This window comes from Pygocentrus nattereri, chromosome 4 (assembly GCF_015220715.1).
Source record: "Pygocentrus nattereri isolate fPygNat1 chromosome 4, fPygNat1.pri, whole genome shotgun sequence".
Taxonomy (NCBI): Eukaryota; Metazoa; Chordata; class Actinopteri; order Characiformes; family Serrasalmidae; genus Pygocentrus; species Pygocentrus nattereri.
The window spans coordinates 15,444,717-15,460,348 of record NC_051214.1 but is presented as its reverse complement, the minus strand read 5'-3'; the positions used below and the strand labels follow the sequence as shown (position 1 = coordinate 15,460,348).

The window sequence follows — 15,632 nt, the reverse complement described above, 5'->3', positions numbered from 1 at the left end:
TTGATGGAATTTTAGCCCATTCCTCCATACATAACAGCTTCAACTCTGTTATGTTGGTGGGTTTTCTCACATGAACTGCTCGCTTCAGGTCCTTCTGCAACATTTCGATGGGATTAGGGTCAAAACATTAACTTTATTCTTCTTTAACCATTCTTTGGTAGAACGATTTGTGTGCTTAGGGTCGTTGTCTTGCTGCATGACCCACCTTCTCTTGAGATTCAGTTCATGGACAGATGTCCTGACATTTTCCTTTAGAATTCTCTGATATAATTCAGAATTCATTGTTTCATCAATGATGGCAAGCCGTCCTGGCCCAGATGCAGCAAAACAGGCCCAAACCATGATACTACCACCGCCATGTTTCACAGATGGGATAAGGTTCTTATGCAGGAATGCAGTATTTTCCTTTCTTCAAACATAATGCTTTTCATTTAAGCCAAAAAGTTCTGTTTTGGTCTCATCTGTCCACAAAACACTCTTCCAGCAGTCTTCTGGCTTGTCCACAAGATTTTAGGAAACTGCAGCTGAGCAGCAATGTTCTATTTGGAGAGCAGTGGCTTTCTCCTTGCAACCCTGCCATGCACACCTTTGTTGTTCAGTGTTCTCCTGATGATGGACTCATGAACATTAACCTTAGCCAATGTGAGAGAGGCCTTCAGTTGCTTAGAAGTTACCCTGGGGTCCTTTGCAGACTATTACACGCCTTGCTCTTGGAGTAATCTTTGTTGGTCGACCACTCCTGGGGAGGGAAACGGTGGTCTTGAATTTCCTCCATTTGTACACAGTCTGTCTGACTGTGGATTGGTGGACTCCAAACTCTTTAGAGATGGTTTTGATAACCTTTTCCAGCCTGATGAGCAATAACCACTCTTTTTCTGAGGTCCTCAGAAATCTCCTTTGTTCAGGTCATGATACACTTACGTGTTGTGAAGAGCAGACGTTGCTAGATCCCTGTTCTTTAAATAAAACAGGGTGCCCACTCACACCTGATTGTCAGCCCATTGATTGAAAACACCTGACTCTAATTTCACCTTCAAATTAACTGCTAATCCTACAGGTTTACATACTTTTTGCCACTCACAAATATGTGATATTGAATCATTTTCCTCAATAAACAAATGACCAAGTATAGTATTTTTGTGTCATTCATTTAACTGGGTTCTCTTTATCTACTTTTAGGACTTGTGTGAAAATCTGATGATGTTTTAGGTCACATTTATGCAGAAAAATAGAAAATCCTGAAGGGTTCACAAACTTTCAAGCACCACTGTACCATCTTTACATACCAATCCTCATTATAAATGATAAGTAATATAGTATACTATAGATTACTATAGATAGTAATATTACAAGCTAGCCCAGTTGACATTCATGCCGTAATTGTATTACTATCAAGGGCAGAATAAGATATATACTCGTGGTATTTGTGACTGGATTTGGACCACAGTAACATTGTTTATTGCAATAATTCTGCAGATGATAATCGTTTGTCTAAATTTACATTAACATCCTATGTGAAATGTGTGTTGTGGTAACCAATCTGTATTATAATTAGCCATTCATTCATCAATTCATAATAAACAATTCTTAATTTTTGCGGATTCCTCCAAATTGAAACAGAAATAGTGGCTTTGTATTACAGTCATTATATACATGCATGTACATACAGATTTGTACACACTGATCCTTCCATCTCTCTCTTTTTCTGACACAGTTGCTTAACACTTGACCTCTCTGTTTTCCCCTCTAGACACGATAGGAAAACTCTCACCACCGCTCCCTCCAAAAAAAGTGATGATCTGTGAGCCGGTGTCTTCTTTTCAGCTCAAATGCCCCCAGCCCCTCAACACACACCCGCACACACACTCTCTCACGCACTCGCACCCTTTGCAGTATGCCACACTCCCTCTCTCTCTCCATCCCCCCAGTAGCATCATCGAAGAACTCAACAAAACACTTGCGCTCACTGTGCAGAGACTGGAGAGGTGAGTGTGTTTATTTGTAAATATGTTTGTGTGAGAGAGTGTATGTGTATGTGTATGTTTGTGTATGTTTCTGACCCTTCTGCTCTGTTGTGTGAAGCTCGGTGCTACAGACTGTACCATCAGTGCTAATGGAGAGTGAAGAGGAGAAGGAGAACCGAGACGCAATACATACACCCCTGCCCAATGCACATACACTCACTGCTCACTCCACCAACACCCTTGTGCCCAGTACACATATGTACAGCACTCACACGCATGAAGAAGAGGACGAAGATGAGGAAGAAGATGATGACGACTCTTTGTTTACAAGTATGTGTCTGTTTTCAGATAAGTACATTATAAACCAAAGCCTAAGTCTCCTAAAATTCTTTTAGAGAAGTAGCTTTAGACAAAAAGGAGAAATAAGGTACAAGAGAGATAAAAGACAGAGGAGATAAAGCAAATAAAGATGAGGGTTAGTATTTTAACACAGTGTTTAACTTTATGAAGATCTCTACTAAAACTTAAGAGAAGACACATGAGATTACTTTGCTGTTTTTCTCAGGAGAAATGCCTGAGCATCAGTCTCCTTTGTCTTTCGATCTGATCTCATTGTGTAGGAGAAACTACAGAGATATTAAGATTTTGCTTTCCTCTAGGAGAATTATTACTTTCCTCCAGAATTATTACTTGTTGTATGTCTAAACAATCCATGTGTCTTTCAGCCTTTCTCCACTCATGAAATCCAATCACAAGTGGTCATTGAAAACACATTTGAAATTCGAGTAAATGCCTGATTATACATCTCACTGTCTGCTTGTAATCAGATCACTCAAGGCTAATGTTAATACCAGGTATGGACATGGACAAAGTAACAGATCTCATCAATAGTCACTTAACTTGCAGTATCTCCCCAGCTAATACTAATTCTGCTTTAACAGGGCTTTAAACTGTAGGCTACGAAAGGGGTTTATTTACTGTGTAGTATCTCTAAGGCTTCTTGTTTCATTTGGCCAGATTTGGGCTAAACAAAGAAGAGTGATGTTAGGACAGCAGAATATGGTTTACCACGTTTCTCTGTTCTGTGTGTATGTGTGAGCAGGCACCCTAGCTCTGAGAATTCTGAGGAAAGACTCACTGGCAATAAAACTGAGCAACCGGCCATCTAAGAGAGAACTGGAGGACAAGAACATTCTGCCCATGATGACTGACCAGGAGAGGCTAGAGTCCAGACAGCAAATTGGCACTAAACTCACACGGTAAGATCACAAGTACATAGTTTATCATTCGTAGTGCCAGTATTTAAATACTGACCATCACTTTTTGGCTAGTCTGTGACTGGTGACCTGTCCTTCTGCCCAATAAGTGGTGGTATGGGCTCCAGCAACCCCCACAGGACAGGAGGATAAGCAGCATAGATAATGTGTGTGTTTATTTGTGTAGTCCTTGCAAGAGTAATTGAGAGTAAGATAAAGAAATGAACAGACAATCAGCGAACCAACAATTTTATGTTTTAACAGAACTGTAAAAAATGGAAGTGTTGCTCATATGCAAGTAATTGTGTTATGGCTTTGCTTTGCTGCCCAAAAACACAAGTGCCTCAGCACGTGAACATGCTGTCAAGGACACGTTGTTAAGAACGTGACTGAAAAGGCAGAGGTAGCTCGGCTTGTAGTGCGAAAGGATGATGTTAACGTTAAGTCTAGAAACAGTTGTTTTTCTGACTGATCTAACTACTAAGATGTATTGGCTCATCGTCCACTGTTGAAGACAATTAATCTTTATTCCTGCTTTTTGTGTTTCTTGTGTCTCTCCTGTTTATCCAATATGTCTTCATTCTCTTATGGGTACTTAACTATGAAAATGAGTCGACATCCATATCTCTAATACAGACACACGTTCATCTAGACACAGACATATTAATTGCAACATACTGCACATTGTGGCATGAGTATTTGGGTATGTTTTTACATGTTTTTTCTGCTTTTAGGAGGCTTAGCCAGAGACCAACTGCAGAGGAACTAGAGCAACGAAATATACTAAAACGTGAGTAAAACACACTTATGCACACATGTGGCTATATACAGACATACTCCCAACTTAACAAAATCTTCTAAACTGTATAGATTTTTGTTGCAAAACGAATGGGTCCCGCTCCCAGTTCGAGATATTTTACGATTTGCCTATTTTAATACACCTAATTCAGCTTATTCACTAATTGTTAATAGGCCTGTCACAATTTTCCCATAATCGTTTCCATTATTTAAACAAATAAAATAACATTAAAGTAATCAGGAAACAAATTTATCGAGATATGTTCTCGGTGTTGCCCTGCGATGGACTGGCGACCTGTCCAGGGTGTATCCTGCCTTCCGCCTGAAGAAAGCTGGGATAGGCTCCAGCCCCCCAACCCACCTGTGACCCTGACAGAGAAGCGGCTTAGAAAATGGATGAATACATGGATGGATGGTTAACAGGATGATGAACAAGAGTAGAACATTCTAAAACTACTGACTAATGACACTGAGAATAAGTTAATAATAAAATTAATAATACCAGAATTCATAATATAAGTATAGATCAAATCACAAGACTGATAACCTGACAAAAATAATGTAATTAGATTGTCCATAAAATTCTTGATTTATTGAATAAAACATAAACCCATCCTTTTGGTGAATAGCTTGTAATATTTAAATGTATGACTTGATTATGGCTCTGACCAAGGAACTTATGAAAACTGCAAAAGTTTTAACTTATGACTTTGTTGCTATGACCCCCTCAGAGGACAGCATTGAGTAATTGTTTATTTGATTTTGAGCTGTTTGTTGTCATTTGAGAGCTACTGAGTATTGACAGCTAGAAAACAAGATAGCTAATCAGCCAATTTGGCCATTTTTCGGCTTGGCAATTAATAGATGTGTACAATAGAAAAAATACATTAATCACAATTGTGTATATAGCAGTTGATTGTTTAAAATGTAATGATTGTGACCTAAATATTCCTGATTGTCAGTCCCTTCAATAAACAAGAAAGAAGCAAGGAAAACAAAAGGTTTACCATGGTTCTCAGTCCCAGACATAGACAGTACATAGACAACACATCAGGCAGATGAATCGAAAAATATCTTTCCTTTATTTTCTCTTTCTGTGGTAGCACGTAATGAGCAGGAGGAGCTTGAGGAGAAGAGAGAGCTCAAGAAAAGACTGTCACGAAAGGTAAGTCGAGAAGAGGATTTGTCACAAGAGCTGACTAGGCCTTTGATAGTTTCCATGGTAACCTGTGTGGTTGTCTGAGTCTATGAAACAGATTAAATTCGTGTTATGCAACATGCTGCAGGTTGCCTTCTTCGCATGTTGCTGAGATACTCTAATGGACCATGTGTTGTTTGAGTACGAACAGTATGGGTTTCTTTGATAGCATCTCTCTGCCCTTCTGCAGTTAAGTCAGAGGCCTACAGTAGAGGAGCTGAGGGAGGCAAAAATCCTCATACGGTTCAGTGATTATGTGGAGGTGGCTGAAGCTCAGGACTACGACCGACGGGCAGATAAACCCTGGACACGTCTCACTGCTGCAGACAAGGTCAGCTTACATGACTGACATCCTTCATGACCATTCGGTATCATTGATTGCATTAGTTGTATTGGAAGGGAAGTCTATTCTAACAAAGGATTTTTCCTGCTCTCATTGGATGAGCAGTGAATTAGGCATGAAGTGCAGCGGGCATTGGTCCTTGCAATATTTTTTACAGTGGACACAATGTTAGCAGGAATTTTTTTTTTTTTTTTATCATTAATTGATATTGTCTTTATTGACCTTTTAGTTTTTATAATTAAAACTCTTAAAATAACTTGTAGTGCCTAGCATATAGTATTATAAGTTATTAGTATGATAAGTGATTGCAAACTTTTGAACAATATATCAGTTTAAAATCGTTAGCAGTTGTTATCAAGTATGGGTAATATAAAATAGGTAAAAAGTTTAAATTCTAACTCTTCCATTGTGGCTGGCCTAATGGCATGTTGCTTTAGCACTATCAACTACTGATTTAAACCTTTATAACATCCCTGGTTCAATTAGATCAGGCTAAATTTAGCTTATTCTAAAGCTTCAGCCTTAGCATGGCAAAGTTTATTATTATTATTATTTTTTATTTTTTTCCTCATTTAAAGTTTAAACTGAATATTTGTTCATTTTTAGAAGAAACATTTTACTACATTGTACAACTACATTGTAGTGATTTATTAAATTCTTTTTGACAAAGAAAGTTGGGACAGCAGCATGTTTACCACTGAATTACATTACCTTTCCTTTGAACAGTCCATAATAATCATTTGGGGTCTGAAGACCCAAACTGGTGCACTTTTGAAAGTGGAACTTTTTTTTTTTTTTTTTTTTTAAGCTGTGCAACCATATGGGGGATTGTGGAATTTTGAGCTTAATTGTATTGTCTTATGTTTCCAAATATGGTACTTATTTCTTTGGCTTGGAGAACACAGCATCCATTATTTCCATAAAGGTTGACTTGTCAGACCACAATACATATTTCCAGCGTGCCAGATAAGTGGGCAGCATTTCTGGGTGCTGTTGACATATTACTTCTACTGTGCATGGGTAGTAAAGTTTTAAATAACATTTGTGGTGAGCAGCGTTCATTGACCACTTTGTATTCCTGAACTCTTGTGGTAATATTCATTGCAAAAACCTACCGGTTTTCATTGCTGTGAGAGGGGTATTTGTGGTTTTTGACCTTGCCCCTTACACATAGAGATTTCTCCAAATTCGATGAGTTTGTGATGTTATTCTATGCTGTAGAGGGTAAAATCCTTGCAATCACAGTGGTGAGGATGGGTCGAGGCTTACCACTGGTCTTGGTCTAGGTCTTTCCTGCAAGCTCCTTTTATAACAAGCGCAAGTGCATGACCTGTTTAAGATATTTTTAAGACATTTTACAATGTTACTAGTCTAAAATGTTCCCTGTCCCAATGTGTTGCACACATCAATTTCAAAATGAGTGTGTATGTATGTACGTATCGCTGTTGTCAGAAGAAAACTTTATCTCCATTTTTGATGTTTTTCAGCTTTTGATATAATTTGAAAATGCCTGTTTTTTTGTTTTTTTTTTACATGGTGTGTAAATTTCCTTCTCCTGTAGAGTTATATATATCTCACATGCATACACATACATACATTTTACAGGGGGGCGGTCATGGGCTGGAGGTTAGGGAACTAGCCTTGTGACCGGAAGGTCGCTGGTTTGATCCCCAGTGCCGACAGCACATGACTGAGGTGTCCTTCAGCAAGACACCTAACCCCCAACTGCTCCCCGGGTGCTGTGGATAGGGCTGCCCACCGGTCCGGGCAAGTGTGCTCACTGCCCCCTAGTGTGTGTGTGCTCACTAGAGTGTATGTGGAGTTTTCACTTCACGGATGGGTGAAATTTCCCCGTTGTGGGGACTAATAAGGGTCTCTTAATCTTAATATTTTGAAATTGTGTTTCTTATAGGCTGCCATAAGGAAAGAGCTCAATGAGTTCAAAAGCACAGAGATGGAGGTGCACGAGTCAAGCCGACATCTAACCAGGTGAGTGAGTTAAAACATGCATGTGCATATAGAACTGTCATATAAACATATGCTCACCAGTTTTCTCTCCGTTCCCAGGTTTCACCGACCATAGTGCTGACTGCTGAGCAGCAGCACAGGGCATTACCAATGACCACAAATTCCCCATTGGGGTTGTACTGAGTCTCTGGTCTGGGAATGTGCTGGGATCAGCCCCTAAAGGGGTTCTACAGTGGAACTAAATGCAGAGACTGTGCTGCCATTCTGATCTGAGATCAGAAGATATGGATCTGCTTGTGAAAGCCCCAGAGCACTAAAGCCCAAGACAACCTGACCTGCCTAGAGTCAACCCTCCCTGCCTTCACTGACCAGTTCAGACTCTTATGATGTATGTGCGTGTGCATATGTTTGTATGCTCTGGCTGAAAGTTTCAATTCAGTATTCTATTGTGCTCTGGCAGTACACGTAAATATGAGTGATTTTATTCTGTGCCAACCTTTGAAGATAGAAAGGAAGTGGGTGTAAATCTGTGCACATGGCCCTGTACTGGGAATAATCCAACATGTGTGAGCGGGAACAACACGGGAATATGAGGGAACTTTGATACAAGTTGAAGAACACTACAGTCAAACACTATCTTACATCCTGGAATATTATCTGCCTTTTATTTGCATTTTCTCTCTCTCTGGAGTCTGTTTTACCTCTTTGATGACTGATGTCCTTTTCTGAAAACAAAAAAAACAAAAGAATAGGATGCTTTCATACCATTCTGTCTATGATAAAGGAGATCGCTCGTTTGACCGAGTGACGGGGCTGAGCAATAATTTGTCTGAGTAACGTCTAGTTTTGACGCACATCATGTCTTAATTTCATTGTTTGTCTTAATTGTCAGGCTGCTAATGAGGGACTCTCTGGTCTGCAGCCCCTTTATTTCTGCTTTTGTTTGAGAAGGTTTCTGCTAGTAGACACATGCTAAAGCAGGGCACTCCAATGAAGTGCACTCCAGAGGGTGTGAGGTAGCATTTAGAACACACCCACTGTCTCTGTTTACAGGGTGCGGTGTTGCCTGACTCAGGCAAAAACAATGACTCGCCGATGTTTGTCAAATGATTTTTTATTTTAGATTTTCATTCTTCACACAAAACTTGTCAAAGTACACAGTTTGTGAAAATATTTTACATCCCTTAAATATTTCGATCAACTTTGATATAGAACGGTAAATAGGCACTGGTGAGAGCAAGCGTCCATATGGATCAAAGTAAGAGCGGGTTAAGTAATGTTAAGAGTGGTGGGTTTTGTTTACAGTCTTTCTGTAATGCTCCTCTCCTCTGCTGCTATGGGACTGAGAGAATCCATGAAAGGAGGAGGTGCATGTCTTGTTCTAACTTATTGTTGCTCCCTGGATGATGTATGCAGTTTCTGATGTAAAGAGAACTTATTAAAAAAAGATACACTTAAAGTAAGTGAAAGTTTGGGGCTGTTCTGATCTTTTGTCTTTCAGTGCCTCTACAGTAGAGACTAACACCAAAACCTTACTTAAAAGCTGACTGTTTCATGTTATTTACCATAGTAAAGACTGCCTCTGTGTGGGTCAGAAAACAGCTGTCTGGGCTGACAAAGTCATAAGTCTACAGCACATCACAGACTTCTCAGAAGTGTCTGTTCCTATGTACTACATTCCATATCCACAAGCATTAAACAGAATGCATGGGTGTTCCACAGTATTTGTGCCAGAGATCAATGGCTTTGGTCACTATGGCATCTGTGTTCTCCTGTGGCATCTGCATGGGAAGAAACAGGTACAGTAAATATAATAATTTAAAAAAAAGTATTAAAATTGATGGCAGACACTAGTACATGCACCCATATGTTGGCTTACAAGCAAAGCAGTCCTAATAAGTATGGTTTGATTCACTGGCAAAGGTTGGCAATTTGTCTCAATGGCAATTTTAAGTACTTGCATTTTGTTAATTCTGTAATGTCACTAAATTTTAATCTACGACAACAATGTGAAATGCTGTGATATTGAACTGAATGTAATAGTCAATGAAACTGAGCTTGCAAAAATTAGATTATTTAAAGGAAGTGCGTTCATTAAGGAGTATGTTCTGTTTTGGTTAGGCTGGTGTGTGTGTGTGTGTGACAAAGTACTCAAATAGAACACTTGCAAAAGATAGCAGGAGCTAATATTTTTTACTGAGAAAGTGTCATAAGTATCAGGCAAATCCACAATGAGGGTGTCAGTGTCTTGACTTTGTAAAAGGTATGTATTTAAAAGCATAAACAAACGTTTAACAACACTGTTACACAAATACATACCTACATAGTGGCAAATAAAATAGGTTAGATATTAATAGTGCAAAAAACTGTTCTTGTGCAAATGGCACCTTTTGTCAAAAGACGTTGCCATTGGTTGGGAAGATGTCATGCAACAAAGTAGCAATCATGGTGAAAGAGCTTCATAAAGTTCTCAGGGACAACATTATTAAACGATCCTTTAATGGAAGGGGCTACAGAGAGCAGAGCAGAGACCTTAAATATCCCTGTCAATACAACTGGACTTCGTAATATGGAAATGAAAAACAAACTGTCCAATAAAAGGGGGGGCATGCAAGATTTGATGATCTCAATGATGCCCTCAGACTACTGATAAGAAAGGTAGGAGGGAAGCCAACAGCCCCTCGGAAAGAGTGGTTGGACAACCAGAAAGCAGCAGGAACAAAAGTTGCAGAGAGAACAATGTGCAATGAACTGCGCTAAAGTCAACTCTGTTCCTATAGCTTATGCGTAACTCCTCTGACAAAAAAGAAGCACAGAGATGCATGTAAAAAATGAAGACACAAGCATTTTAACAAATCAGATGGCCAGACAAAATAAGAATTGAAGTCTTTGGCAATAATTCAGTTCATCATGTTTGGAGAACTGTTGCACATATAATCCCAAGGACACCATACCATACCTAAAGGCAGGAGCATGATATGGAGACATATCAAAAAGACAACTTGATATACAGCTAAAATAACTCAAGACTGATTTCTAAAAAAATAGAAGGTGAAGAAACTTGCTTAGGTTAGCAAATCTCCTTGAATCCCACTGAAAATTTATGGAGGATTTTGAAATCCATCAGAGGGACCCTTCCTAATTCTGGGAAATTAAAGACAGTTGGGCAAGAAGAATGTGCCAAATTATTAAAAACATTTGTTTAATGCTCATAAATACAATATATGCTTATAATGTACAAAGTCTAAAGACTTGTGTGTAAAGTGGATGTATGTACTGGAAGTATATTAAATAACAAAATAAAAAAAAAAAAAAGTCTGGTTATTTGTTTCCCCTCACTGCATTTTGGCTTGAGTGCTTGTATAATTGAGTATTGTGTAGGCTGTGTGCATCTGCGTGTTCTTACATTGCTCAGGAAGTTCACTATCGCTTCTGGTCGACTCATCCCCAGGAGCATTATTTTGTAGCTCAGCAGAATTTCCACTGCCACGAAAACTAAGATTTTACAGGAGCCACTGATCACTTTGTCCCACACCCTGTTGACCAATCACACATCACAGAAGCATGACGAGGAAAGAAGAAAGCCAATCAGCACTCATTTCACTATGGAGAAACACATAAAAACTGTGTTTCGTTAAAAGTAAATAAAGGCATTCATACAACTTCAATAAAACAAATATAATGTCACAAAAGATTTACATTATTAATGGGCAATGTTGGAGTAAGTGCAGACTACATATCTTTAATCCAGTTCTTGGAGAACTGCACTACACCAGAGACTTTGTCCAGTCTCATCCCAAAAAGCCTTGCTCTAGTATATAGGTTCTCCAAAAACTTCATTAGTTGCTTGATTAGGGTTAATATCAATATCACTGATTAGGGTAGAGTATCAGGAATGTGGATCAGTGGTTGACAACCCAGGTCCCGGAGTAGCCCTGTCCTGCACATGTTTGTGTTTTCCTTGCTCTAATACCCAATTTAATTCAGGAAGAGCTTGTTAATGAGCTAATTAGTCGTAGAAGGTATTAGAGCAGGGAAAACACAATATGCCAGGGCAGCAGTACCAGTATTCAGGGGATCTTAACTTAATGGTTAATGCTTTGTAGCTAGGCAATTTATAGCATTCCTTAATCCGTGCAGATATTTATAATAGTTTAACGTTAGCACCTTCTATCACAAACCTGCAGTTAGCTTCTATTTGACAGCTTCTTGTTCAAATTCTCCCATTCCGCCTTAAATGGTGCAGCTTCAGGCACCGGAAAGTGACTGTCGCACCATTTAAGGTGGAACAGGAAAACTCGAACAAGGAGCTGGCTAATAGGAAACCAAATTTAGCTTTCTTCTACTGCGTATTAAGATTAGAAGTGATTCACACATTGATGGATTTGCAGATGGGTGTAAGATTATGTTATTGCTAAACTCGTTTTTTAACATCAGGTGCACACTAAATACTTTTCTGCTGGTCTGGATGGCTCATTAGCACAATAAAAATAAAAGTTACTGAGTGCAACCTAGATTAATCTGTGTCTGAGGATTATAACAAAAAAAGTTTGGTGAATGTCGGTTGAATAATAAGGAAGTTGGGGCCGGTTTAATCCTGAAACTCATCTCACAATACAAGTGAATTTGTTCACAAGCGGAGCTTGACCGCTCCAACATGGTGGACACACAGATGTATTGAAAAAAGGCAACGCGGCATCTAGGTATGTAAATCTATGGTTCAGTCTGACGCTGCATTTCCAGAGTGAGGCTGCATTGTTCCGGCTCGTTGACGGATGTGAACGCACACCCTCTTTAGCTTTCCACATGTGGGCATTAACAAAGAGGTTACAGCGTCATCCAATAAAATCACGTCCTGCTAATTTTAATCAATAAAATATTCTGATTTTCTAATAATCAAAAACCAAATTAGTATGTGTTGTGCACTATGCGCCTCAGCATCCACTGACCCCATGGTCATTTTTTTACGTGGCCTACCACTTCATGGCTCTAATTTCTAGGAAATGCATCTGTGCTCACCTCTGTAGACTTGACTCTGGCAAGCAGCCTGCAAAACAGCGTCTAAACCAAAGAGAGTAGGGCAACATCACCAGACTGCCAGTAGCTTTCATGTGGGCCAGCAGACGATTGTCCTCTTGGGAGAGGAAATGCTCCAGACTCTTGGGCTGAAACAAGCAGAGAATGAACTGTGCAAGTACCACAAACCTTAATGCTCTGGAAAAACTGCTGGTAGCAAAGTTTGCCAAAGGTGAAATTCATAAGGCAAGAGTTTACACTGGGCTTAGAGCTGTCACAATTAGCAAACAAGTAATATACAGGTTATTTTGACAATAAGTCATTAGAATATTTACATAATGCATATTGTTTGTTGATCAGTAACAAGCCAGGCATATCCTTCTAAAAGAATCTGAAGTATTTACCAGAAAAGCTAAACTAGAAAGCCTTTAAAATACATCTTTACAAGTCTATAAGACAGACCAGATGAAGAATTTTAAAAATGCATTATCATTATGTACATTGATACCTAATCAGTGCTGATTCATCATGAAGGTGAATTTTAATTAATATTTTAACTGAGTGAGCGTGACAGGCTTATTCACATGAAATTATTCAGAAGAGCTAATTTAACATAATACACGAACCAGATGAGGTATAGAATCACCAAACTTGTGGTTGAACTGGTTGACAAAACACCTAATTAGCCAGTAACAGTCCACTGGGTCTTCTACAATTTCCTCCATCGCCCTGGCAATAGCCAAAAAATCTTCATCCTCTTCCCCCTGCAAAAAAAAAAAAAAACACAACAAAACAAAACAAAAAAAAACATGCATGTAAAGCTCAGAAAATCCAACCTTAAGCTGCTCTTATTCATATGCATACACACAGCAGATGGAGATGCATGACTAGCTCCTCACTGGCTGTGCGAGCTCTGATCGGCGAGGCAGTTGCTGGTTCTCAAGCTGGTGCATGCGAAGGCAGCGCTCTGTATATGGTGTTGCTGCATGGACAAAGCGCATAGCCAGAAGAGCCGCTATCACATCCATATACTGCTCTCGTCTGTATCGTGCAACCAGGGGATGAGAATCACTGTGTGGTGGCAGTATACCTGTGGAATATTGACACAGTAAGATAAGACAAAAGCAAAAGCCTTGGGCCACAAGCATAATGCACTCAACAGACAAACACTAACAACAAATTTGTGCAAGTTAGTAGGTGCTCTCACCAAGTAGCACTTTCCATACATGGATCCTATACATAGAGGGTAATGGAAACCTCTGGCTAAACGTACTTAGCTTCTCCACATCTAAAAGACAACAAGGGAAGCAAAGTTTTCATTTAATTTGTTTGACATGATTAGAAAGAAGCACCTCCGATATGCTCTTGAGCTTAAAAACTGGGACAGCATACTAAGGCCTTCTCTAAAAGATGCCAAGGGTTAGGGTTAAGGGTGAGAAGTGGTCAAACTGCACCTTCCAATTTCTCTACAGCAGTTACTCCTGCAGAAATACCTCGTCATAAATATCTGTCATTTTTTGAAGAAGGTGTACTGGATTAAGTTAATGAATGGATTTCAAACCTACTGACTGCGCAGTAATCTCTCAAGGAACTGGAGGCAAGAAATAAATCCACAGACAAGTATAAATAAAACAGCTCCTCTTACCAAGTGGATTGTCCTTCAGGAGAATCTCAAGTGATTTCTTCTCCTCCACACCCCTGAAACCCACCTTTTCATAGTAAGCAGACCTAAAGTTCCTCTGAGGATCCTCTGCCATGTTCAAAATTTGCTAAAGAGGAAGATAACCCATGTTATAATTTAAGTAAGTTAAGTGATACTTTTTTGATCCCACAGCCGGGGAAATTCCACCTCCGCATTTAACCCATCCGTGAAGTGAAACACCACATATACACTAGTGAACACACACACTAGGGGGCAGTGAGCACACTTGCCCGGAGCGGTGGGCAGCCCTATCCACGGCGCTCAGGGCGCTGTTGGGGGTTAGGTGCCTTGCTCAAGCACACCTCAGTCATGGAGTGTAGGCCCTGGGGATCGAACCGGCAACAAGGCCAGATCCCTAACCTCCAGCCCAGGACTGCCCCCCTAATTATCTAATTCAAGAAAGTAACACATTTGCACTAGCCACATCCTTTCGCTCCTCTTGTTTTATGAGCTGCATGTTTGCTGAATATTTTTTCACTATACACAATTCTGCAAAAAAACGACCTCCCCAAAATCTTAAAATGGGAAGGTAGTGGATTCCAGGTGTGAGCAACTCATTGTTCAGGACTGACTGTTAATTTCCCATCACCTGACAACAACCATTGAAGAACCCTTAGAAAAAATTCCTATCGGCATTCTCATAGTAGTTCCTTAAAGTGATCTATAATACTAGAGTTACAGGATAGTATGAATTTATTAGAGGCTTCTTTTTACTAATTTTGTTACAATCACTTTCTAGATATATTCAGGTACACCACACACACCATCTCAGCACGATTTCTACAGTGAACCCTCTGTAACTGGAGAATATGAAATTTACAGAATGTTTTTTGAAAATATGGTGAGAAAAAGAATATCAGGAAGCTAGCTAGCCATCTTACATATCGTTAAGTATTAACACCTGCAAGAACAGTTACATTTTTGTACATGTCTGAACATTCTATCTAACGTATCAAGGTTATCAATACAACAACAACAAAAAATAAACTGCAGGAACCTACCTCTCGAGTGCCTAGTTGTGTTGTAGGCCGCAGTTACATCCGCGGATTTTCCCACACTACAGTCCCCGCTCATGTGCGTCCTACTCAAACAACTAACGCTGGCCACTCTCGCATATCAGGCTAGATCAGCATTTTCAGAAACGTAGCTAGAATGGAAGTATTCCTGTTAGAAGATAGAACCCCTTTTCCACACACTGAACCACTGAATGCAGAATGAAATACTCTATCAGAGGAACAGACCGATTCAGCGGTACCGCTGCTGTCTCGTCGTTTGTAACTCCTGAAGCAGATTGTTATTGTATTAACCGCATGAATCAGCAGGGGGCACCAATTCTTCTCTAAAATCTCGCTTGAAGAACTTCCAAATCATTTTAGAGCTGCTTTCC

At 39.6% G+C, this 15,632-nt stretch overlaps 2 protein-coding genes across 8 annotated transcripts in view; one reads left to right on the top strand and one right to left on the bottom strand.

Moving 5' to 3' along the window:
- Positions 1-8,990, top strand: part of phactr1 (phosphatase and actin regulator 1) — a 21,552-nt gene extending 12,562 nt beyond the window's left edge. For all 5 annotated transcript variants that reach the window (XM_017723765.2, XM_017723763.2, XM_017723762.2 and 2 more), the window contains 8 exons: positions 1,751-1,985; positions 2,083-2,294; positions 3,067-3,223; positions 3,955-4,010; positions 5,122-5,183; positions 5,407-5,547; positions 7,472-7,548; positions 7,627-8,990. In XM_017723765.2, the coding sequence (XP_017579254.1) occupies positions 1,751-1,985; positions 2,083-2,294; positions 3,067-3,223; positions 3,955-4,010; positions 5,122-5,183; positions 5,407-5,547; positions 7,472-7,548; positions 7,627-7,642 (956 nt within the window). In that variant the 3' untranslated portion in view covers positions 7,643-8,990. The remainder of the gene's footprint in view (positions 1-1,750; positions 1,986-2,082; positions 2,295-3,066; positions 3,224-3,954; positions 4,011-5,121; positions 5,184-5,406; positions 5,548-7,471; positions 7,549-7,626) is intronic.
- tbc1d7 (TBC1 domain family, member 7) lies at positions 8,626-15,632 on the bottom strand. Of its 3 annotated transcripts, XM_017723769.2 has the most exons (9): positions 15,487-15,632; positions 15,247-15,392; positions 14,189-14,312; positions 13,751-13,831; positions 13,443-13,633; positions 13,170-13,307; positions 12,547-12,692; positions 10,934-11,063; positions 8,626-9,308 (listed from the first exon to the last, which is right to left on the bottom strand). In XM_017723769.2, exons 3-9 carry the CDS (start codon positions 14,298-14,300, stop codon positions 9,222-9,224), a joined length of 885 nt encoding a protein of 294 aa, XP_017579258.1. In that variant the 5' UTR covers positions 14,301-14,312; positions 15,247-15,392; positions 15,487-15,632; the 3' UTR covers positions 8,626-9,221. The 3 variants fall into 3 exon arrangements, with proteins under 3 accessions (XP_017579258.1, XP_017579257.1, XP_017579259.1); XM_017723768.2 differs by having other exon boundaries at positions 15,247-15,547; XM_017723770.2 differs by having other exon boundaries at positions 14,253-14,312; positions 15,247-15,545.

Excerpts from the sequence above, each read along its gene's own strand:
- tbc1d7 (XM_017723769.2), bottom strand. The coding sequence starts at position 14,300 with ATGGCAGAGGATCCTCAGAGGAACTTTAGGTCTGCTTACTATGAAAAG. Across the intron at positions 13,634-13,750 it reads TGTATGGAAAGTGCTACTTG|GTATACTGCCACCACACAGT; the intron begins GTGAGAGCACCT and ends AATATTCCACAG. Across the intron at positions 12,693-13,169 it reads GTGATTCTATACCTCATCTG|CCCAAGAGTCTGGAGCATTT; the intron begins GTTCGTGTATTA and ends TGCTTGTTTCAG.